We start from the raw sequence: 26,822 nt of genomic DNA on the forward strand, positions 1-26,822 counted from the left end.
AACAAAAATTACTAGTACATCTCTTCTAGGTACATCAGTCAGAATCGTATCACTTCACTGAAGCCAAGACTATTTCAAGACCTTCATAACTTAGAAGTTTTGTATGTATCAAGCATTGATTTCTCTATCACTACGATCTCGTTACATCCATTTTAAACTCTAAGGCTTGATATTTCTAATCTATTTGAAATTACATTTGGAGTACCTTTTAATTTAACCTGTGTAATAATCAATTGCATGTTAAGATCATTTATTTGTAAAGATAATTCTTTGGCCACAATGATATTTTGACTTCATGATACAGTCAGAGTGAGTTATGCAGAATAGAAAAAGGTCCTTTGGCCCAACTTGTCCATGCCAACCAAAGTGCCTATTAAGCCAGTGTTTTGCCCATATCTTTCTAAACCATTCCTATTCAAGATCAATTTCCATTAATCTTTAATATATTAACAAGTGCTTTTTTGCTTCCTTATTTCATGATTTGAAGTCATTGGAAATGAGGCATAGCATCTTTCAATAAGGTTGGTATCAAAAGTCCAAAAGCCTTTGAAATAGTCCTTGAGTCTTCAATGATGTAAACTCTTCCCTGACAGCTCATAATGCCTTCAGATCTGATGACCTCGTCTGGCTACATCAACACATCCTATTGTAAGCCAAACTTATGATAAATGATGAATAATTTACATCAATTGGCATTCTCATATGCATTTTGTTCTTAGTATCATTATGCTTCATTGTTTCTTACTGCATTATTTATATCTTGTTCATTATTTATGTGGCCATTGAGGACAAAACCAATATTATTTAACCATTGCAACACACACAAAATGCTGGAGGAACTCAGCAGGCCAGGCAGCATCTATGGAAAAGAGTAAACAGTTGACATTTTGGGTCTCGGCCTGAAACACCGACGGTTTACTCTTTTCCAAAGATGCAGTCTGGCCTGCTGATTTCCTCCAGCATTTTGTGTGTGTTGCTTTGAATTTCCAGCATCCGCAGATTGTCTCATGTTTGTGATTATTTAACCATCCCTCACTGCTGTTGAGAAGGTGAGTGGGTCACCTGCTTTGCAGCCTGCATGGTGTTCGTTGATTTCTAGCATATGTGGCATTTATCTTTGTAGAAAGCAGAGATCACAGGTTTTATAAACACACTGCAAATTATAAATATTTAACAGAATCTGGAATGATATCTAGAATTACATAGAGCACAACTCAGCAAAAGGACTAAATCTCTTTTAATATTATACTGTATTGGCAGTTTGGATGTAATCTTCTGTCACAATAAATAGTCAATAATCAGGCATATACAAACATATTCCTAATGATCACTTGTAATGGGAGTCGTTTTGTACTTGGAGTAAAATTTGGTAAAATTGCACCCATTGTTAATAAATGCTGGGAGAAATGGAAGGGCAAGGAGAATGGTTGGAAAGAGGTGCAGAAGCTGAGACCATATATAGTAACAGAGAGTTACCATCCTGATGCCTGCTTCAACCCAAAATATCAACACTTCTTTTTTCTCCCACAGAGACTCACGAGTTCCTCCAACAGATTGGCTGTTGATAGTAATCCTAATAGAGATAGTAACCCTCTAACCTCAGTAGAGTAGAGGATACCCTGCGAGTCAGAGAACATAGTCAACCAGACTGGTAGAGTTCAAAGATCAAATTTATTATCAAAGTATGAATACGATTATACAGCCTTGAGATTCATTTTCTTGTAGGCTCCCACAAAAAAAGAAACACGATAGAATCCATGAAAAACCACATGTCAAAGACCGACAAACCATGTGAATAGTTTTAAAAAATCAGAAATATGTCGAACGTGAGCTGCAGAGTCCCTGAAAGTGAGTCTATGTGCTGTGGAGTCAGTTCATTGCTGAGGTGAGTGAAGCTGTTCCAGGAGCCCAGTGGCAGCAGGAAACAACTGCTCGCGGGAGCTGCAAACCCTGTCCGATGGTGGTAGCGAGAAGAGAGTAAGATGAGTTAAACACAGGCAGACAGCATTGGACACCAGTTCTCTTTCCAGTCTTGGCCTTGATGCTTTAATCTGTTTCGTGCTTTATTCGGCATGGAGTAACAGGTTCATTTTCCACTCTAGGCCTCAATGCAATGTCCACCCACAGTGGAGGCTGCCCCAGCCATACTTGGATCCTAGCGAGTCAAGTTCCGTGAATCCATCAGGAGATTGTACAATCGCTAATTCATTTAGATCAGTGCTTCCCAATGTTTTTAGCCCAACATACCCCCAAAGCTGTTTCATACTTGCCAACAAGCCCTAAAGCACCTTCCTACTTGCCAATGCCCCTCTTAGGCACAATATACTTTCTAGCACTCCCATAATGTAAAATCACGTCCACCATATGCTAACATGAGAAAAATGATTCTGCTTTAAATTTTTATTCATACTTAAACCTAGCTTACACAGTAACTGTACGCTGTACAGCAGCTTTGATATCAACATGCTCCTTGAGTTTGATGGTTTTTAGCAAGAGTTAATATATCTGGTTCAAGTTGTGACAGCAAAAGCCTTAAATCCCCACACATAACAACATCCAAGCAGTTTCTGTTTTTTGTGAAACTGTGGTTCACTGCACTGAAGCCTTTTCCAACAAGGTAGGAGGATGGAAATGCAATGAAGAACTGTTTGGCTCTTCTTCAAAGGCCAGGAAACTGTGTGTGACAGTGCAGCCACATACCACAAAAGCTGACATTTTTGAAAAGCCAGTTCCAGAATTTCCAGATCATTCAAATCCTTGAATCGATTCTGAAATTCCTTCTTTAGTGGTATAAACAGTACTTTTGTAAATCACCATCTATGAAAGAGAGTGCCATACTTTCCATACAAGGAAGTGGTGAGAACATTCTTCTCCCAATGTTTTACTTAATTATTTCCAATTTTCTGATAAACGTGGACACTGTACTATTTGCTTGGATTAAATTGAAGTTCTCACCCTACAGTTTCATATTTACAGCAATAAATTTGTCATAAGATCAGCAAGGAATGCCACATCTCCACATAGAAGTTCAATCTTGTTTCCCAAGCTCTTGTTGAGCAAAAATTCAACCATAGTGTCCAAAAGGTCAGAGGAACATTTTAAGCAGCATCCTATTGACAGCCTTTGCACTTCAGTGCAAGCTTTCAAACTCTTCATCGTTACCTTGGCATAACTGGTGAAACATTCTGCTATTTAATAGATGAGCTTTAATTTTGTTGATAGCAGATATTACAAGAGCGATGCTTGAAAAAAGTCACAGGCTGAGGTTTTTGGCTGTGAGATGTTAATGATGAATTACACAATGGATTACAAACAGACTTGGAACTTCTTTTTGCATAAATGCCACTAAACCAGCAAGGTGACCTGTCATATATGGTTGTTCCATGTGTTGGACAAGAAATCATGTTCGTAATCAAAATATTTTTATCCTCAATATACATTTTGAGCTCACCGTGGATTGATTCTCCATTGATATTTGTTTTTAACTTTTTACAAGAGAATCTCTTAATAAGCTTTTTTCATTTTTGTTGAACCATACATATGCCATTAGCAATGCCTCATTCCTTCACACAGTTGACTCAACCAGTTGTATCCCTATATCTGGTTTTTTTTTAGCTCTGTGCATAGTTGATACTCAATGCCTTTTCTCATTTCATCAATACGACGAGCTACAGAGTTATTACTCAGAGAAACTGAGTAATTTCAGAACCATTTTCGGAATAGTGCTGAGCACTTCTGATACAGCAGGTATTATTAATCTTTCACCAATTGTATGAGATTTTCCACACCTTGCTATCATTCTGGAAATGTTACCAGAAGCAATGAGACCACTATCGAGGTCATTTTGATCTTTCTTGGCAAATGACTTGAGTGTGCAAATGCTTCTTTCATCTTCTGGAACTGAGTAATACCATAAGTAGCCTTTTTAGGGGGTCTTTTATGGAAGTGTTCCTGCAATCTTGACCATTTCATGGCTTCATTAATGATAAAGTATTACAAATAAAATACATGGGTCGTCGCTGATCTGATGGGAACAGAATAAAACCGTACTCCAGGTATGTAACGTTGTATTGATGCACTTTCTGTAGCATCTGTTTCTTAGCTGGATTAGAATTCAAGGCTTCACTGCCTTCAGACACATCAAGGTCACACTGTACATATTTATCCATCATTACTGGGGCTAAATTAAAAATTAACACAAACTGGGAATGCCTATCAGATGTTGGCGACAGCAGCCAGTTGACTCGAATGGAACAATGCTAGCGGCATGCAAGCAACGGTGAAGCAAAGATGAAGATGATCACAACAGCAAAAATCGTTTCAGATTGGAATCTGAATGTTCGTCGGGATAGAGCTGGTGTTCAGCAAGCTACCTTTATACTATTCCAGTTAGTGCGACTGACCAGTCATATAAGGTCTCATGACCCCAAAGATCGTTCTTGACCGCACATATGAAGCCAAGGTTGCTTTGAGCACCTGAAGAGGAATCCTCGGGGTGGGCAGGTTCACTGATTTGCCCTATTCCACTGTTTTGTTCCGGCCAGCGCTGTATCATTGCACGACCTGTTTTCTGTAGATCTGTAGAGAAAGTTGAGAGGGTGTACTTGATTTACCAACTGTTAAATTGCATGAACTCATTCCATGCTCTGAGTCAAAGGGGAGTGGTTGGGCACCCTGGTTACTAATTTATGCAATAATGTACGTCTGGTTGGTAAGGTTGGATGAGATTGCTGAGTTTCAGATGTGTTTTTTCGATGAGTGCTCACCACCAGCAGAGTTATGGTTCCTCCTGTGTTCCAGTGCCTTCTCCCTTTTTTTGGAAGTGCCTCAAGTTAGGATGTCGCTTACCACCCCCCAAGAATCTTGAACGCCCTTTGACAAGTTTTATTTCCCCTAATGCCCCCTTAGGACATGTGACCACTCCCATTGGGAATCACTGATTTAGATGGTTAAGAAGTACATTTCTTAAAAGAAAAACAACAGGCTGCGGATTGCAGTGATTGTAGTTCAATTGTATATCTAGTAGTGCATCTGGAAGTTTCGTTAGCTTGCTGCAAAACATCACTATATGTCGCCAATGCCAATTTGGAACTACTTTTCTTAACAACATGACACAATATAACCAAGCAACACACACAAAATGCTGGAGGAATTCAGCAGGCCAGGCAGCATCTGCAGATTTTCTCTTCTTTGTGATCAGGATACAATATAAAATAGGTCTTACAATAGGATAGAAGTGTACAAGTTCAGGGACACCCACTGAAAAAATGGCAAAATCGCCGATCATTTTCTCCTATCAGCTTGGGTATCTACAGGGATCTAGACATGCAAAAGAGATTTTTCTCCTTTCTGCCTTCTTTGCACCAACATGCAATCAGAGACCCAGTCTCAGACTGAGGAGATCTCTACCTGGACTCATGCATCAAATCTGAGAAACTGGACAGAGCATTTATAGTGGATAATCACCAGAATCAAAAAATGATAAATGACAGATGCTTGTGATTTGATGTAGAGAAAGAAAGTTCTAGAAGCACTCAGCAAACAAGCTGGTAGATACTGACAGAGAAACAGTGCTATCATTTCAAGAGGAAAGTTCTACTGAAATGCCATTTACCTCACATGTTATCTCTATTTTTTAATCTCTGTGTGATTGGTATTAATACATGTTTAATTTTCCTATCTTAGTAATTTGATAGCATCATCAATGTGCACAGATTATTTGAATTATTTATTGACAGATATTGAACTGAAAGATCATGGCTTACGATCTTGGTAAATAACTCACCATAAAGTGATTTCATCATGCTGAATGTAGTGAATTCAAATGTTTCATCATATTTACATGTAATATGGCATTCCTTGTATTTTTTACAATAGGTGTCAGAATGCCTCTGTTATGTTTAAAAGGTCTGTGAACATAGATCTTTTAGTCAGTTAACACAATGCTGTCTGTAATTATGGGGTGTCAAAGATTTCCATGGCCACAAGATATCCTTGCATCATTATACCTCTCTTGATTCAATTCTTCCCCTCTCCATCACCCCCAACCTTGCACTATTCCCATGATTCTCCATCACCTCAAAGGTAGACTATCATAGAAATGTCTTTTATTGGATTTCTCAGTATGAAACGGGTTTCTGCTTACTCATCCATTTCAGACAGTGAATTCCACAATTTTTTTCTACCAAAATTAACTTAACTATTTTCTGTGTGTCATTGAATTTGCTTGAGGGAAAAAAGACATTCCTTTATAGTTGTTAGAGCCTCTCATAAATGTATACCTCTCAGTAAATTCTCTCCTCAGTCTTCTTTATTTCAAATAAAAGTAAACTCAGCCTAATTAGTTTCTTTGCATGAAGATAATTTTGCAAATCTACCATGCTTTGTCTTTATCATCACCTTGTCAACCATTTCCAATATCTTCAGGGGTCTCTGGACATACAACCCAAGGTCCCACTCTTACTCCATGCTCTCATTCCTACCATTCCTGTGGCCTAGATTTTTTTCCTTATTATCAACTACCCTGTACCAGTTTTAGCATCATCAGCAAACATTTTAATTGTGAAGCTTGGATTGCAGTCTAAGTTATTAATATCTATCATGGGATCCAGTACTGAGTCAAGTGCACAGAGATCTTGGGTCATGGAAACTCCCATTGATCAGAAGATACATCAGATTTAAAGGTTATTTGATTAAGCACATGAAGCAATCTTGCCACTTTTTCTGGGCTCAAATGCAAACTTCTTAAATCAAATGGCTATGTGAGATTTGGTTAAACACCTCACTTAAATTCATGTGGACTGTTTCAAATGTACTAATTAGGTTAATACATCCAAGCTGATTGTACTTCATTAATCTGCACCTCTTCAGTATTGATTATACTGTCCTCTGAATTTTCCCCACTAGCTTGCAGTTATCCAGTCTGTCACTTACTCCTTTTGTACACAACAGTTCCAGATTAGTTTCCAGTTCACTGTCATCATGCCCTTTGCTTATTTTAAGAATCTAGATTTCTTCTTATCCAAATTTGATTATACAGCCACTTTTAAGGAACTTATGTTTCTTTATCTTATTTTTTGTTATGCATGCTTTACATTATGTCTTCTTTAATGTTAATGTCAATATCAGCCCATCTTCAATGAAGAAAATACAAAGATTCATAGAAGAAAATTGTCACAGGGAGGCTATAATTTTGATCTCCTTAAGGATCTGCTGTTTGTTATCTTATTTCCTTAAGAAGAGATGAAAGTACTGTAACTCATATAGAGCACAAACATTAGGCTTTATTAAAGTAAGTAATGAGGATACAGCTACTCAACAAAAAATCCTTTCTTTGAAGGATTTCCTTGAAGGACACCATTTTTGAATGCTTAATCGACTGTAGTAGTTAATACAACAGAATATCAAAAGTCAGATCAGTTGTTACACTTTCTAAGTAATTCTATTACATGAAGCTAAATAAAACACAAATTGTGAACTCTCATTTTCCTTGCTTGAAATGGTACAATTATTTTTTTTCTTAGAGTTCTTGATGACAATCTAATATCAAAAATCTCACCACGGATGTTTATTGGACTGAAATCTTTATCTATTTTGTAAGTACTTTCCTTCCATTTAGTAAATTTCTTAATGATTTTCTTTATAAAGAATGTCCTTTTATTCAAGTTTGCCCTCAGAGCTTTTGGCATTAACTGTTCTTAAAAAGGTATTAGGATGACTGTAACTAATGTGCTAATGTCAGTTTTTGTTGGAATTAGGCTGATATATTTTGACATTTTGTGTTGTATTTAATATTCATTTCAGATTGCCTAAGTATTTAAAGTGTATAACTGGTCTGAAAAAAATGTGACTCAGTGCCACAAAAGGCTGAATGGCAAATTGTTGACTGCTGGAGTTATAGATAAACCATGCTTGGCATTACTTGCCCAAAAATATCGGCATGTATATTGTCGTATCAGTAGGCTCTTTTGTATTGTGGATTAGTGAAGCAAATAATATGGTAGGAGCTACTGTTTGAGGTTTCTTTATTGAGAGCAGGCAACATTCAACAATCAATAGTGGCTAATACCAAAATACTTATTGTATTTATATTAGATATTATCCTGCAATGTCTGCAAACTTCTTGAAGATACATGCAGTATATATTCAATTCACATTATATTGCTGGCCATTGGTGTAGTGGTATCCACACGGGACTTTGAGGCAAATGGTCCCGGGTTCAAATCTGGCTGGCTCCTTGCTTTCCACCCATACTGGGTCGAGCATTGAGCTAGCAACTCAGCCTCATAAAAAGCAGACAAAAATGCTAACAAAACGGCAAGACTACCACCCATGCAGAAAGGAACAACAATATACTATATGCTTTCCCTTTTTCAAAAAAGGTAGCAAATCCATACCAACAATGACGATCTACAAGCATGAAGAAATGTATGTCAATTGATGGAATAATTCAAACTTAAATAACAAGTCTTCTCGATAACAAACACATCACTAAAATCCAACACCAAACTTATCATCTCTATGATCGATTACTCCTTATACAATTAATCATGTTAGATTATTTCTCCAATAGTTTTCATATATAATTAATTGCACATTTCATATTCCAATTATTATCATGACTGCACAAAATCCCAATATACTGCCTTACATATATTTGCCAACATCCATAGTGTGTGTAGGCCTCCGTTAGTCTCGATAGACCATGGATTTGTACTTTGGAAAGTTTCCAGGGCACAAGGTTTTTTTTATGGAAGACTGGCAGTTGCCCAAGCTGCAAGTCTCCCCTCTCCACGACACCAATGTTGTCCTAAGGAAGGGCATTAGAACATCCATAGTATCCCCAAAATGATCATAGAACAGCATAACCACTACTTGATTACTGCCTAACACACATGAAATGCTGGAGGAACTCAGCAGGTCAGGCAGCATCTATGAAAAGGAATAAACAATTGATGTTTCATGCTAAGACCCTTCATCAGGATGGGAAAGGAATGGGGAAGAAGCACTTACTTAAGCAGTACCACCCTAAACTCAATTCTAATATATTCATGTTCATTCAGGGTCTCTTGTGTTGGTTTTATTAAGGCAAGTGCTCAACAAAAATTCCTTTTTGAAGGATTTCCTTGAAGGGAATCCTTTTTTTGAATGCATAACCAGCAGTAGTGGTTGGTACAACAGAGTATCAGAAGTTATACAAGATGTTAAGCATAGATTTAAAGGTAAATAAACACTCAATGTATTGCATAAGGAAGCCTTGCATGCACATTGAACTCAGTCTCAACGAAAAGATTGAGATCTTCTTCAGCATCAGTTGAAGGCATTCAGTCTACATGAACCCCTATCAGAGTATCCATCTTCCAAGCTTACTTTGTTACAAGTATCCTTCTTCAACTTTCTATGGTTACTTATCACCCCACCCCTCACTGCCAATATCTTTAGCACAATCACCCCAGTCACCTGCTGGAATTCTCCTAATCCATACATAGTCTATTTGATTGAAGCACATACTCACTATTGGACCCACTATTGGATGCGTCACTAAGAATAAAGAAGGATATTTAATTTGAAAATAAGTGACAGGTGGTAAGTGTTTAATTTTCTAATTGAGACTTCTGTAAAAGATTTAATTTTTTTCATTCTAGATCAATGGTAAACAATTTATTGGAAAATCTACCAAAGAGAATGATATGTGCTGAAATCCCAAAAGTGTGCCTGATGTAAGTGAAAATTATTTTCTCATTGTTGGTAAAATTAATGAAACTTTTTCTTTTGTATGTAACTTTGGATGTTATCATTCACTATTCATTTAAAAACTGTTCATGATGGTCCAATTTATTGATGTTCGTTAATTTTAATGTCCGATTATACTTCCAGGGATTTCGGCAGTAATCATATAAAGTCACTGGATGATTCTTCTTTCATGAAATGTGATAACCTGGCTGTGCTGTAAGTATATTTATTTATTCAAAGTTCAAAGTAAGTTTATTATTAAAGTACACATACCGTACATCATCATATATAACCATGAGATTCATTTTCTTGCTGGCATTCATAATAAATACAAGAAACACAATAGAATCAATGAAAGATCACACCCAGCAGGATGGACAAATAACCAAAGTACAAAAGACAACAATCTATGCAAATATAAAAAGAAAAGTAAATAAAATAAGTAATAATAATTATGAACAGGAGAAAATCTGCAGATGCTGGAAATGCAAGCAATACACACAAAATGCTGGAGGAACTCCAGCAGGCCAGGCACATCTGCGGAAAAGAGTAAACAGTCAACGATTCAGGCCGAGACCCTTCATCAGTAATATTTATTACTATTAATTATTATTATTACAAATTAATCTTGCAACTAATCACCACTCACTTAGATAGCCACAACATGCTTACAGAAGAGCAGAGAGGATGCCATAAGGGTATGAAAGGACGTAAAGAACAACTGATAATAGATTCTGTAATTCTAAATCAACAAGTGGAAAAGCAGAAATTTTTAATGTTATATTGACTACAAAAAAGCATTTGATTCTGTTCCACACTCATGGTTAAGAGAAATACTTTTTATATATATATATATATATACACACACACACACACACACACACACACACACACACACACACACACACACACACACACACACACACACACACACACACACACACACACACACACACACATATATATATATACACACATATATAAACTACACCCAATACTTTTGAAATTTCTACACCTGATGAAGCCACCATTTTCAAAATAAACTGAGGCATTTTCCAGAATTACTCTCTAAGTCCCCTATGGTTTTGTCTGGCATTAAACATGCTCTCTATTTTACCAAATCAGACAAAAATTGGGTTCAAATCAGAAACAACCAAACAAATTATACCTTAATAAACCTTCTATGGATGGAAATCATACACTCCTTCATCAGTAAAGCTAAAGCAATTAATTCAAGTAGTAGAACTATTTTCTAAAGATATAAACATGATCTTTGAACTAGGGAAGTGCAGAACATTAAACATAAAGGAATGGCCAATAGAGGTAGTAGAATATAAAACAGACCAGTAGGATTCAATACAACTGATGGATGATATGAAACATATAAGAAAATACATTATAGTGCAATAAAGGGAAAACTTTTGACAATATTTACTTCAAAGCTTATGAAAATCTGCCACAGAGCTCAATAGTAAAAATATAACAAAGGCAATAAACTCTTTCTGTATAGCCATATTAACATATTGTTTTGACATAATATCTTGATCTGAAACTGATCTAGAAAATTTACAAATAAAAATAAAACTGAAATGACAAATTTTAGAAAACACTGTGTACACTTGGGCACACTTAGCTTAACACTACTTCGCACAAAAGGGGAAGAGGAATTACAGATATGGAAAAGTTACACAACAGTCAGATAAATCTTCCAAGGATATATTTGCATCAACATAAACAGGATTCACACCCACAGGACCATATGCAATTTTGATAAGAACTACACAGCACTAAACTAAATGAAAGCAGAACCCAGAAAAATGAAGAAATTATCACTACAGAAGAAAAAGTTAACGAACAGAAAAGCACGACCCTTCATGGAAGACACTCCCATGATCTGAGCAAACTAGGTGTCGACAAGGAAGTGTCAAGTGCGTCAGAGTTGGAGACCTCTTCCCCGAAACAGAAGGGCTCTTGTGGCAATGCAGAACCCTGTGGTTAAGACAAAAAATTATCAAAAATACTTAACAACAGACTGACCAATTCAAGATGATAAATGTAGAAAATGCCAAGAGAACCAGAGACCATCCAACACATTACAGGATCCTGCAACAGTTTAACTCAATCTGTTTACTTACACAGGCAAATATCATTCACCAAAATCTTGCTTTAGAATACAAACTCATAAAAGACGCCATACTTTACCATAAATACAAGCCTGATACAATTTTACAGTCAGAGTCCTACCAATTACATTACAACCAATCAACTATTATAGATTGGGCAATACATAATAACTGTCTGGATATAGTATTCCAGGAGAAACAAGCAGGAAAAATTACTTAATAGATATAGCTATTCCAAACACACATAACATACAAAAATCAGTAAGTGACAAACACCAGAAATATGCTGAATTAAAAGACCAAATTGAAAGACTATGAAACATCACCAACCTCTCAAAGAACATGGAGGAACAATTGTGAACCCCACATCTCCTGAAGATCCTTTGATCTCAGTATCTGAAGCTGATGTGCGGGCTTCCTTCAGGAGGGTGAATCTAAGGAAAGTATCCAGACAGGATGGAGTACCTGGCCACGTGCTAAAGTCCTGGCTAGTATGTTCACTGATATCTTTAACCTCTCGCTTTGGCAGTGGATGGTACCCATCTGCTTCAAGCAGACTTCAATTATAGTTGCACCCAAGATGAGTGAGGTGACCTGCCTCAATGACTATCAAACAGTTGCACTCACATCACTGTGATAAAGTGTTTAGAGAAGCTGGTGATGAAACATATTAGCTCCTGCCTGAGAGATGACTTGGATCTGCTCCAATTTGCCTACGGAGCAATGGTCCACAGCAAATGCCATTTCATTGGCTCTTCACACAACCCTGGAACATCTGGACAGAAAAGGTGTATGTATTACATCAGGATGCTCTTTATAGACTACAACTCAGCATTCAATACCATTATCCCCTTAAAACATATCAATAATCTCTAAGACCTTGGACTCAATACCTCCTTGTGCAATTAGATTCTGGATTTCCTCACTTGTAGATCCCAGTCAGGTCAGATTTGCAAAAAACATCTCCTCCATGATCTCCATCAGCACAGGTGCACCACAGGGCTGTGTGCTTAGCCCCCTGCTTTACTCACTTTACACCTATGACTGTGAGGCTAGGCATAACTCCAACACCATATTCAAATTTGCTGATGACACTGCTGCTGTAGGCCTCATCGAAGTTGGTGGTGAATATCCATACAGGAGGGAGATTGAAAAGTTGTCTGAGTAGTGTTGTAACAATAACCTCTCAATCAATGTCAGCAAGACCAAAGAATTGATTGTAGACTTCAGGAGAGGGGAATCAGAGGATCAGAGGTGGAGAGGGTTAGCAACTTTAAATTACAGGGGACCTACTTCAGAGGACCTGTCCTGGATTCAGCATGTAAATGCCACATGAAGAAAGCGTGCAGCGTCTCTACTTCCTTAGGAGTCTACGGAGATTCAGAATGACATCAAAAAACTTTGACAAACTTCTGTGGATGTGTAGTGGAGAATATATGCATCACAGCTTGGTATGAAAACACCAATGTCTTTGAACAGAAAATCCTACAAAAGCTAGTAGATTCAGCCCTATATACCATGGATAAAGCCCTCCCAACCACTGAGCACATCTACTACATGAAATGCTGTTGGATTAAAGCAGCATCCATCATCAGAGATCCTCATTACCCAGGCGATACTCTTTTCTCACTGCTGCCATCAGGTAGAAGGTACAAGTGCGTCAGGACTCACACCATCAGGTTCAAGAATGGTTACTGCCCCTCAACCATCAGGCTCTTGAATGAAAGGGGACAACTACACTCACTCGCCCATCCATTGAGATGTTCCCACAACCAATGATTGCACTGTAAGGACTCTTTATATTGTTATTTCATGTTCTTATTATTTATGCTATTTATTTATATTTGCATTTCCACAGTTTGTTGTCTTCTGCTCTCTACTTGATCTTTCATTGACCCTGTTTAGAGAGATATAGCACAGTAACAGGCCTTTCTGGCCCAGCAAGACTGCACCGCCCAGTGACACCCATGTGACCAATTAACCTACTAACCTGTACTTAGCCATTATAAATTTCATTTATCACGTAGGTGAGAGGAGCTGACGAGAATGTGTGGTAAATAAAACTGGGATTAATATAAGTAGGTACTTGATGGTCAAGGGAAAATAAAAATGGAATTAATGCAAATTGCTTATACATGCTCTCATTTTCTTGTGCAATACACACAAAATAGTTATAGTTATTGTTGTATAGATTTGCTTAGTGTGCCCACAGAAAAATGAATTTCACGGTAATATGTGGTGATATACATGATAATAACATTTACTTTGAACTTTGATCACAATGCACATAAGTGCTACTGGATGATAGTCATTGAGGCAGGTTACCATGCTGTTCTTGGGCACTGGCATAATTGAAAGCTGCTTGAAACAGGTAGGTATTCAGACTGCCGAAGCAAGAAGTTGAAGATATTGGTGAATACTCCAGCCAGTCGATCAGCACAGGTGTTCAGTACTCAGTCAGTTACCCCATCTGAGCTGGATGCTTTATAATATAAAATCTATTTATAACATAAAAGCTGTGAGAAAAGGTCATATAAAGGTATACCTGGAGTATATGGGCAATTATTTTCAAGTTTCAATTAAGTTCAAGCTCAAGTTTAATTGTCATTTGAACATTCATATGAATACAGCCAACTAAAAGGCATTCCTTTGGGACCAATGTGCAAAACACAGTACCAATAGTCACACACTGCACAAGGCACATGTAATTATGATAGCAGAAAAATATACAGTCACAGTAAGATACATAGCCCAGATCCCTGAGTGTTATGGCCTGTAGATTGATGGTGCATGGGATGTTGTGCTGGAGCCACATTTCTATAGGTCCTCATCATGCGCTAGTGTAGCCACAGATGGATGTAATCCACCTTGTCTTCCACAGAGCAAACACTGGAGTGCAGCACCAATGAGAGTGGCTAGCCCCCAACTGAGCACAGACTCCAGTGTGTCCACTACACCTCTGCTCTTTCCCACACCACCTCTGGACTCTCCTAAGTTGCAACAGATGGCCACCATCATCCCCATGACCACATCGGCTTTGATGATATTCCTGTGCAAAGTGTGGATACACTGATTATCATCTTCTAAAAATTAACTAATGGCTTAAAATATATAAAGTTTTATGCTATGGTAAAAAGGAACTGGAAAATATATTATTAGAATATTGAACATAGAATCTTATAATAGTGGACTGGCCATATGGCCCAACACGTTGTGCCAATCTTGATGCTAATTTATATTAAGTGCCCTCCTCCTGTGTGTCACCCATATCCTTACATTCTTTTCATGTTCATGTGTCTATCTAAAAGCCCCTTAAACTTTACCAAACTGTCTTTTTCAACTACTACTCCAGTAACCTGTTCTACACACTCTGCCCCTCAATTTGACTTAAAATACCCCCCACCCCATCCAACCTTACAAGCATGTCCTCTGGTATTTGACATTTCTACCCAGGGTGAAAACTTTGATTGTCTACCCTATCTATGTCTCACATAATTTTCAATACCTCTGTTATGACCCCTCACCCTCCAACACTCTAGGAAGAAGAAACCATGTTTGCTCAGCCTTTCCTCATAGCACATACACCCTAATCCAATTATCAGCCTAGTAACCCTCTTGTGTACCCTCTCCACAGTATATGAATCCTTCCTATAATGGGGTCAACAGAAATACACACAATACCGACTGAAGTTTTATATAGTTACAGCATAACTTCCTTACTGTTATACTTAACACCCCTACCAGTGCTGTTAAGGGGTCTACCACTGTCTGTATACTTTCTCTTTTCATTTGATTTCCCAAAGTACAACCCCTCACACTTGTCTGGATTAAACTCTTTGATAAGTCTTTTAGAGTGGCCACAACTCCACCAGTCTACAAATTTGTGAATTCACTCATCTTTATTTTCATCCAAATAATTGGTAATCATAAATAATAGTGGTCCCAGCTTAGATCTTTGCAGAATATCACTGATCACAGATCTCCAGCCAGAAGAGTACCTTCCATCCATACTCTCTATCTTCTATGGGCAAACCAGTTCTGAATTTAAACCTGCAATTCACCCTGAATCCCATGCATCTTCATCTTCTGAATCAACTTACCATGAGCAAACTTATTAAATGCCCTATTAATGTCCATGTAGGTAACATCCATTACCTTACCCTAATCAGGATCCTTTGTCACCTCCACAAAACACTTGAGCAAGTTTATAAGGCATAGCTTGCCCTGCTCAAGGCTATGCTGATTGTCTGTAAGCAGTCCATAGTTTCCAAATGTGCATAAATCATATCACTCCCTGTGTATTACTTCCTCAGTATATTAATTTCATTGTTATATTATTTAATAGAGAGAGGCCAATGTTCAATGTTGCTCTGCTGTGGCATTTGGCCGACAATGTAAGAAATACACACATGTACAGCAAATAATTAGGAGAGCAAACAGAATATAGATCACAGTTGTCAGATGAGAATATAAAACTAGGGAAATCTTGCTACAGTTTATGGGTGAGACAACATCTGAAATCACGTCAGGAATTTAGGTCTACTTATTTAATCAGAGATCTGCTTTCATTTCAGCTTTCCTTTTTATTTTTTTTCTCCCGTATCTTCTCATAGATTTTTCATTGGTGGTGACACGTTGGGGAAAGAGCAAGCTGAATTAATGACTCCTGCCCTCTCTCAATAAGCTGCATTACAGTTCAAGGTGACAATATTGATGAGGACTTCAGCTTCTGTTAGTTGCTTTATAAATCACTACCATGGTCCATTGTATGGAAAGAAATCTATACCCTGATTCTTTTTTGTTTATGTTATTGATAAAGTTCTCTCTAATTTGCTCTGCAAACACGAGGAAATCTGCAGATGCTGGAAATTCAAACAACACACACAAAATGCTGGTGGAACACAGCAGGCCAGGCAGCATCCATAGGGAGAAGCGCTGTCCTGATGAAGGGTCTCGGCCCGAAACATCGACAGCGCTTCTCCCTATGGATGCTGCCTGGCCTGCTGTGTTCCACCAGCATTTTGTGTGTGTTGTTCTAATTTGCTCTTTAGGTTTTGGACATATAGGTATTCCCTTGTAATAACTCCAGTGGGTTGATACAATTAGATTTTTCCTATCATTTCCTTCATAGATATTATAGAATAAACATCAATGAAGTTTAGGGAAAATAGCTTGCTTTCTCATGCTGGCTCCTTACTACTGGTCATTCTGACTTCCAACATTTCTGCTCACTGACAAGTGATGAAGCAGAGATAAAACAAAGAAAGACATTCAAACTTGGATGAGCATTAGTTCCTTAGATAGGCAAAAGGACTGGACAAATTGGGCACAAACAGCTTGAATGAATGAAAAGAAAATGTGTGAACATCTGTATTTCAGACCTGAAGGGAATTGCCATTTAAAGACAAGCATACTAATTTGACTAATTATAGTTACATTTTTCTCTTCAACAGGTATATCTTGAAGAATGATATTGCTACCATTTCTGAAAAGACATTTGCTCCATTACACAGTTTGATAGATCTGTACGTCTGTGTGCTTTCTACTACAATATATGCTACTATATTTATTTATTTCACTTTGTATATATTGGAAGATTCCTCACTTTTGACATACCAGCAGAAGTGCCCTGATTATTGCATGTGATGATTTACACTCAGTGGTCACTCTGTTAGGTGTAGTACTCACTAATGCAAATATCTAATTATCCAATCATGTGGCAGCAACTCAATGCAGAAAAGCATGCAGACATGGTCAAGAGGTTCAGTTGTTATTCAGACCAAACATGGGAATAGGGAAGAAATGTAATCTAAATGATTTTGACTATGAATGATTGTTGATGGCAGATTGTGTAGTTTCACTACCCAATCTGCCAGAAACTGCTGATCTCCTGGGATGTTCAAGTACAAAAGCCTCCAGAGATTACAGAGAATGGTGTGAAAAACAATAAAAGTCATCCAGTGAGCAGCATTTCTCTGGGTGAAAACACTTTGTTAATGAGAGAGGTCAGAGGAGAATGGCCTGACAGGTTCAAGCTGATAGGAAGGTGACAGTAACTCAAATAACCACATGTTACAATGGTAATGTGCAGAAAAGCATCTCTGAATGCACAACATGTCAAATCTTGAAGTGGATGAGCTACAGCAGCAGATGACCATGAACATTCATTCAGTGGCCACTTTGTTAGGTACAGGAGGTATCTAATAAAGTGGCCACTGAATGCATATTTATCCAACTGATTAAAAATGCTATTTTTATTAATAATTATCTCTCTGATAAAATAGAATAATCAGGAAGATGTTAACAACCAATTAGCAAGAAGGTACAGAAACATTACTGGAAAATATTCAAAGGTTCAAAGGTTCATCTGTTATCTGAAATTCTTCTCCAGATTGCTAGAGTAATTCAAGAATGAATGAATTTCATGGAAGGATCAATCTCTTTGGAAAGTGTAGAGTGTGTGTGGGGGGGGGGGTGGGGGTGTGTAAAGTTGTGTTTGGTGGTAGGATCTCATTGAAAATGGTGGAAGTTGCTGAGAATGATGTGTTGGATGTAGTGGCTCAAGGGTTGGTAGTTGCGGACAAAAGGAACTCTATCTCTGTTAAAGCAGTGGGAAGATGGGGTGAATGCGAATGTCCGGAAATGGAGGAGATACAGGTGAGGGCAACATCAATGGTAGGAAAACCCAGTTCTTTGAAGAAGGAGGTCATCTCTGATGTCCTGGAAAGGAAAGCTTCCTCCTCAGAACAGATGCAGTGGAAAAGATGAAACTGAGAAAAGAAAATAGCATTTTTACAGGAGACATGTTGAGAAGTATAGTCAAGATAGCCATGGGAATCGGTGGGTTTATAAAAGGTGTCGGGAGATAACTTGTCTCCGGTGATGAAGACAGAGAAAGGGGAAAGAGGTGTCAGAAATGGACCGAGTGAATGTAAGGGCAGGATGAAAGTTGGAAGCAAAGTTAATGAAATTGACAAGCTCAGCATGGGTGACGAAAGGTAAATAACACAAATTCCCTAATAAAAGATAAAGAACACAATAATAACAATAATTAGAATAATAAATAATACTCAATAAAAATAAATACACAAGATAGCTTATATGTACAGCTTGAATGCATGTCCATAAAGTGACACGAGGCTGTACAGTACTTTAGATGACTTAAAGGAAATAGTAAAGTAGTGGTGGAGGTAGCGGGTGGAGGTTTTGATCAGCCTTACTGTTTGGGGAAATTAACTGTTTCTGAGTCCTGGCATTGATGCTAGATAGCCTCCTCCTTGACAGGAGTGGGACAAACAGTCCGCGAGGAACTTTTTCCATTGCTGTTCCATTACCTCCAACACTGTTGCAGTCATGGCTGAAGTATCACAGTTATACCAATACAAAAAAACACAATCCCATAAAGTTCACCATAAATATGTAAGTGATATGAATTAAATGTTGCAACATTTTTGTGTGCTGCTCAGTTCATCTTTATTTAAACCCTGAATACAGCACACGGGAGACACACAGCTGGAAATTAGTTTTAGGTCCTCCATGCATAGAGCTCACAGGGCCTGAGAAATGTCATTGAATAGTGTGTGGCTATACATCTTTGCATGTATACAAGGCCAGTAAATGGCAGTGGTCAGTCGCAACAAAGCAGGCCTTCACTGTAGTTTTACTTCAGCACTAATGAAACGAAGAAACAACTAACTAGCTCAGTTATCAAGGATTCCAAGATATCCACCTACAGTAAGTAATTCCCTTATGTAATTGGCTTACTATTCGTTCCAATTCCTCCTTAACATCAGCACCAACAGCTTCCATCCCTTCACAAACAAAATCTGCTGATGCCATTTGACCTCTTGTTTGCCTGAACAACTGACCTCCAATCAGGGTCCATTTCATTCCAGACATTAATCGTAATTATGAAAAACAACCCACCATTTGAATTCTGTTTCTAATTTGTAACACCCTAAGATATTGCTCTATTATGCAGCAACAGTTTAACACACCTTTTAAGCACTGTAAAATTTCTAGCCCAAGAAATAATCCTAATTGAAATGCAGTCTGTTTCATGAGCTCTTAATCCATGCAGAACAAATATTTGACAAATGGCTGTTAGCTTTCTACCCAGAGGTTTTGGTGGGTTTACAAAGCTTCTCTGAGTACCATGTATTCATATGGTACTCATCCACTATGTTTCTTTTGATCACAATTTTAAATCTATGCATCCTTTCTATTTAAAATCTTGTTTGGTTTTGTTAAATAAGCTAAACATTGTTCCTAGGAATCAATTTTCAGTAATATTAAGTTATTATTTTGTTTCTGTGTGAAAATTTATTTCCATCCTTTATTTAACTATGAACTTATTGTGCTTTGTTGAATAAATAATGTTACCTGCAAATTTCTGATAATTTTATTTTGTATTTTTATCAGGGAGTTGTCTTCAAACAAGATTCAGGAACTTCCCAAACATTTATTCAAATATACTAAATTACTGAAAAAATTGTAAGTAAATCCAGTTAACATTTCTGTGATTGGTGTATTATTATTTACTTAAATTCTGACATTAAATAATCATATTAATTTATTTTAGGAATATATCTGACAATCCAATCAATTTTTTTCATCTTGAACAGTTTGACAATCTCAAACACCTTCAATCGCTGTAAGTTAATTTAAGAATTATATCCCTATTCCATTTGTAAAATAACATTGTGTGTATCTCTAAGATACAGCTTTAATCTAATCAGTTACCTAATTTATGTAATTTGTCTTACGTTCATCACATGCACAAAATACATATGTTCAAAAAAAGCAAGCAACTGGATGGAATTAATGCATTGCTTTCAAAGCAAGAATGCTATGCATATATTTCACAAAACTTCAGAAAAATATTTGGTATTTAATTGTGCAAGTATATTTAATAAAAGAACTTAACTTACTAAAATTTCCTACCTGTTTATTTGTATTTTGCTGAATAATGTCTTTTGAGAGATTAATTTCTTTATTTTAAATTGACAGTGGAATTGAAGGAATAGAAATTACAAACATAGAAAGCAGGATGTTCAAATTCATGACAAATTTAAACCATATGTAAGTATGTAGCTGAAAATTTACATTGTGACCTTTCTTGGATAAGCACATTATTACAAAGCAGGTCTGATTTAATTATATGTGATGGAAACTGAGAAAGAAATCATGAATTTCTTCAACAGTCTTCCAATTAGTGACTTGTTGGCTAAATGGAAGAAATATTTTTTGTGTCCATCAATACTTTCTTTGGTGCTTACTTAAAATGATAAAAACAAATTGAGAAATCTCCAAAGAAATTCCTTGCAGGTTACTTAGACTGTGACAATTTGTTTCACCAGTGCATTCTTTCTCAGCCTTCATTCGCTGCTTTGCAATGCTATTTTCAATCGTACTCCTTTATTTATTGAATTCTTGCTAGATGCCAGAGCAGGGGACAGGGAAAATAAAGGCACACCCCACAACTCAGCCTCATTATCCTTATCCCCCCCACAGTAAACCAATGATCATTACACACAAAGTTTTTTTTTAGGTGCTCACAGACATGCTTAAACTCAGTACAGACTGGTGAAAAGACTGGTCACATTATCAATCTCATTTTCTCAATCTTTCTTGTCAGAGTCTGCACCTCAACTTCAACAAGCTTCTACTGGAGTAGAGCTAATCTACAGAAAGAATAGGAACACATGTCACCTCTACTCCTGATCCATGAGATGAAACAAGCTTGAAGATCAGTACTGAAATCGCTGTGGAGCTCATGGTCCTTTGAGCAAAAGTGAACCCTGATCTCTTTTACAATTCTGAGACTGCTGACTGGAAGCACATGAAATCTAGAGATTTGATGTACCTCCAGCCCACACCAGTGCTGCCTCTTCAAAATCTTCTAAATCCACAGGCAAGCTATGTGACAACATCTGTATCTTCCACCAGGCCAACACCACTATTGAAGCCTGAGTTGCACTTAGCCAGTTCCAAAGGGCAGGCCGCATCATTCATGTGTCCAACACGAGGTTTCCATACACGAGGAAATCTGCAGATGCTGGAAATTCAAGCAACACACACAAAATGCTGGTGGAACACAGCAGGCCAGGCAGCATCTATAGGAAGAAGCACTGTCAAAGTTTCAGGCCGAGACCCTTTGTCCAGCTTCTTTCTATAGATGCTGCCTGGCCTGCTCTGATTCACCAGCATTTTGTGTGTTATGAGGTTTCCATTGTCTGCTGCAGTGTGAATGTGAGAGAGAGAGAGAGAGAGCACGCGCACTGTGTGGGCAAAGGAAATTTTTCAGGACGTTGTAAAAGTCTTGTTCCCAAATAGGTCATGCAAATTCCTGGCCTAAAATAACTTAAACCAAAGAAGTAGCATAAGGGATGGCATTGAAAACCTTGGGTATATTTGAAATGTGGAGAAACTCAGTGTAAATGGTGGGAAAAGTGCACCACCTCCCAAATTTCCCATTCTGTCAAGCACTTAGTTTTCCACCTATGGCAGGGCCTATACATCCTAATTTGGCACATCAACCACTTCGGAATTTAGAAATGGAGTGGGAGCAAGCCATCAAGTGTTCATGTCTGTATTTGATTGCTCTTCAAAAGGTAATCACATTCCAGTTCCTGCATTTGCCTTGATTCTTGGTGGAAATTTTCTGGGTCCTTGCAATATTGTTATCTAGTCTTTAACAAATATTGTTTTTTTTCCTCTGTCCTTAAGTTCAGTGCAATTTATGCAAGTAGATGTACCCATTATTCAAGATAGGAGCCCATGGTATTACAAGAAAGAATCTAGTATGGATAGCAGATTGGCTGACTGGCAGAAGGCAAAGAATGTGAATAAAAGGAGCCTTTACTGGTTGGCTGCTAGTGGTTAATGGGGTTCACAGGGACCAGTTTTCACATTACATGTTAATAATCTAGATGACAGAATTGATGGTTCATCAATTCTACAATTTCATCCAAGTTGGTGGATTATCCAAAGATAGGTGGAGGGGCAGGTACTGTTGAGGAAGTAGGTAGTCTGCAAAAGGTCAGACAGATTAGGGGGAATGAGCAAAGAAGTCACAGATGGAATACAACATAGTGAAGTGGATAATCATGCACTTTGTTAGAAGGAATAAAGGCTTAGACTATTTTCTAAATGGGGAGGGAAAGGTGCAAAGGGATGGGAAACAGTGCAGGATTCCTTAAAGGTTAACTTGCAGGTTGAGTCAGTAATAAGGAAGGTAAATGCAATGTCAGTATTCATTTTTAGAGGACTAAGTATAAAAGCAAGGATGTAATGCAAGGCATATAAGCCATTGGTTGGAGAACTTTAGGAATATTGTAAGCAGTTTTGAGCCCCATGTCTAAGAAAGGATATGCTGCAATTGGAGAGGGTCCAAAGGAGGTGTATGAAAATTATCCTGGTTATGAAAGGGTTAACATATGATGAGCATTTGAAGGCTCTGGACCAGTTCTCATTGGAGCTTAGAAGAATGAGTGTGTATGTCATTGAAGACAACCGAATATTGAAAGGTTGGATAGAGTGGACATGGAGAAGATGTTTCCAGTACTGAGAGTGTCTAGGACCAGAGTGCACAGCCTCAGAATAGAAGATTAAAACAGAGATGAGGAGAAATTTCTTTAGCTGGAGGATGATGATTCTGTGGAATTCATTGCCACAGATGGCTGTGAAGGCCAAGTCATCAGGAATATTTGAATCAAAGGTTGAAAGGTTCTTGATTAGTAAGGACATCGAAGGTTACGGGTAGAAGGCAGGAGAATGAGGTTGAGAGGGAAAAAAATCATCTGCGATCGAATAGCAGTGCAGACTCAGTTGGCTGAAGGGCCAAATTCTGCTCCTACAAGCCCATAAGGGATAGGAGCAGAATTAGGCCAATTGGCCCCCATCAAGTCTTCTCTGCCACTCCAAACTCACCCCACTATCCACCAGCTTTCTCTGCACCAATACCAACCTCACACCATTATAAAGTCCACTGGCAAGGTGGTGGTGTTGTAGTCTGGTGGACTGACCTCTTCCTTGCAGAGGCTAGTCAGCAGCCCTTGGTCTTCTTCTCTTACTTAACTCTTAACCAGGACCCCACTGTGGAGCATCAGGCCACTTTCTCTTGCACCATTACTCACCACAGTGCTTCTGAGGATCTTCCTCTAAAACCTTCAACCTCAATGTTCCCCAACCCCACACTCACTGTTTCTAACTCAATCCCCAAGATTCACAAACCAAGTTGCCACCAATAGGCCCATTTGTTTCTGCCCGCTTCTGCCCTATTGAACTCCATCACATCACCCTCTTTCCCACTTATCCATGACTCCTTACATGCTCCCTACCACTTCAACAACTTTCAGCTTCCAAGGTCTGGCCATCTCATATTCACAATGAATATCAAATCCCTGTACAGTTCTATTACCCATGAGGAAGGCCTCAGGCTCTCTGCTTCTTTCTGGATAACAGGTCCAAGTAGGTTCCCTACACAACTACCCTCTTCCATCAGGCAGAATTGGTACTCACCCTCAGCAACTTCACTTTTGGCTCTTCCCACTTTCTCCAAACCACAGGTGTAGCCATGGACACTCATGTAGGATCTGGTTATTCCTTCCTTTTCATTGGCTACATGAAGCAATCTATATACCAAGCCTACTCCAGAAACGATCCCCAATTGTTTCTCTACTGCATTGATGGCAGCATCAGTGCTGCTTCCTGCACCTGTGGGAGCTCATTAATTTCATTAATTTATCTGCTAACTTACACCCTGGCTTCAAGTTCACTTGTCCATCTCTGACACCTCCCCTTTATCTCCCTATCTCCATTTTGGGAGACAATTAGCCACTAACATCTTCTACAAACCCACTGCCTCCAATAGTTACCTCATCTACACCTCTTGCCCAGTTGTCACTTTCAAGAACTGAGATACCTCCTTTCAGTTCCTCTGTCTCCACCGAATCTGTTTTTCTGAAGAGGATTTCCATTCTAGGACATCCTATGTGTCCTTTTTCCAGAAAATAAGGCTCCCCCCTCTGTTATTAATTCAGTGCTCACCTGCATTGTTTCCATTCTCCCCAAAACTGCTCTCACCCCATCCTCCCCACCCCTGGACACAACAGGGATAGAGTTCCTCTTATCGTCAATTATCTCATCTTAAGCCTTTACATCTAACATATCACCACTATTCAGGGCTCCAAACAGTCCTTCCAGCTGAGGCAGTTAACATGTGAATCCATCAGTGTCATTTATTGCATCCGGTGCTTTTGGTATGCCCTCCTCTATATCAGTGAGACGTGATGTAGATTAGGGATCACTTCATCAAACACCTTCACTCCATCTGCTTTGACAGCAGAAATCTCCCAGTTGCCAGCCATTTTAATTCTAATATCTATTGCCATTCTTCTTCTTTTGCCTGTTAAACCATTGGCATTTAGGACAGCAATGAATGTCCTCTATCTCTGACAGCGTACACAACCTCCTTCATCGTGTCAGTAGCTTCCTCTCTTCCTCTCGGTTTGCTGTCAGTCATGCAAGTCCTGGGTGGAGACTCAGGAATACCATCATACACAGATGTAGAAGGTCTTTTCATTGCTGTTTCCATAACAGTTTTGTTATGACAGGGTTGTTAGCCCTGAGCTGAATCCTCAAACCTGCAGGATCAGTGGCCTTAGTCTGGCCTTTACCTTTTGACCTGTTTGCATGGGTAATCCTACCAAGAGACAAAGCATAAAGCCTTGACTCCAGCCAGCATACATCTCTGGTTCATTGAGGCATGCAAGCCTCCAAACCATGACAAGCTTGTAGCCTCTTCGAGGTCCTATTACCATTCAAGCATGTCTATCCTCCGCCTCCTCGACTGCTGAGTTGAGGCTGGATGCAGATTATAGGAGCATGACCTCATATTCAGCCTTTATAGTCTCCAACCTATCAATATGAACATAGATTTCTCTAACTTACAATAACCACTCCCCTGTGTCCACCCCAACCCTTGGTTTCCCTTAATCCACTTGCCCCATCACCCATCTCTTTCCCCTCCCCATAAACTGAATCTTAAAATTCGCACACCACTTAAGGAGGAAAACGTACCATCATTTTTGATTACTAATTTTTATTCAGGAAAAAGTAAGGAAAAAAATGTTGTACACTTATTTTTTTAATCCCACTTTGACCCGATAAGCAGTTCCTTTTCTGACAACATGAGCAATACTATATCAATTAACATCTGGACATGCTTCTCACTGTATTTTATCTGTACTCCTTATTTTCACAGATATTTCCATAAATTCCAATACTGTGCATATTCTCCTCACGTACGGAGCTGTAAGCCAAGTACAGATGGCATATCTTCTTTTGAAGATCTACTAGCAAACATTATCCTCAGAGTTTTTGTTTGGATCATAGCTTGTCTCACGTGTTTTGGAAACCTTTTTGTCATTTTTATGAGGTCATTTATTCAAGCTGAAAATAAACTTCATACGATGTCCATAAAAATTTTATGTTGTAAGTATTACCTTTTGGATTAAAGTGTCTTATAGTTGTTGTTGTAGAAATTACCTTCTGGTGCTACTTGGGCACATCTTCAGTGATGAACCCAGGGTCGTAACATAGTAGATAAAGCTTTATTCTTTCAGCTCTTTACATTAGCTTGCCATCTATCACTGAGTGAGACAGGACCTAATGTCCACATTTGATGCAGTGTTTTGGAAGATGCCAAAAATAGATTTTGACTTACAAACACTGGCATTCAAACATTTAGTAAAAGAAGGAAGCAGAGATAGAGATGGGAATAGGGATATGGTGCATTAAAACATGCTGCATCCTTCATCTAAGAGGAAGCTTAAATAATTTTGGAAACTGGTAGGTCAAGTGCAAGGATTGAATACTTGAAGGATAAAAGTGTCAGTAGTCATACCAAGAAACAAACTATTGTTTTAACCAGGAGTTAAGAAACTTATTTCTCATAATATTATC

At 38.3% G+C, this 26,822-nt stretch overlaps 1 protein-coding gene across 1 annotated transcript in view; it reads left to right on the forward strand.

The window, feature by feature from the left end:
* Positions 1-26,822, forward strand: part of rxfp2b (relaxin family peptide receptor 2b) — a 102,502-nt gene that overhangs the window by 57,707 nt on the left and 17,973 nt on the right. Inside the window, exons 7-15 of the mRNA XM_073043859.1 lie at positions 30-101; positions 7,524-7,595; positions 9,645-9,719; positions 9,877-9,948; positions 17,309-17,380; positions 20,277-20,348; positions 20,437-20,508; positions 20,865-20,936; positions 26,122-26,351. Of these exons, the coding sequence (XP_072899960.1) occupies positions 30-101; positions 7,524-7,595; positions 9,645-9,719; positions 9,877-9,948; positions 17,309-17,380; positions 20,277-20,348; positions 20,437-20,508; positions 20,865-20,936; positions 26,122-26,351 (809 nt within the window). The remainder of the gene's footprint in view (positions 1-29; positions 102-7,523; positions 7,596-9,644; positions 9,720-9,876; positions 9,949-17,308; positions 17,381-20,276; positions 20,349-20,436; positions 20,509-20,864; positions 20,937-26,121; positions 26,352-26,822) is intronic.

Source organism: Hemitrygon akajei, chromosome 4, assembly GCF_048418815.1.
Source record: "Hemitrygon akajei chromosome 4, sHemAka1.3, whole genome shotgun sequence".
Classification (NCBI taxonomy): domain Eukaryota; kingdom Metazoa; phylum Chordata; class Chondrichthyes; order Myliobatiformes; family Dasyatidae; genus Hemitrygon; species Hemitrygon akajei.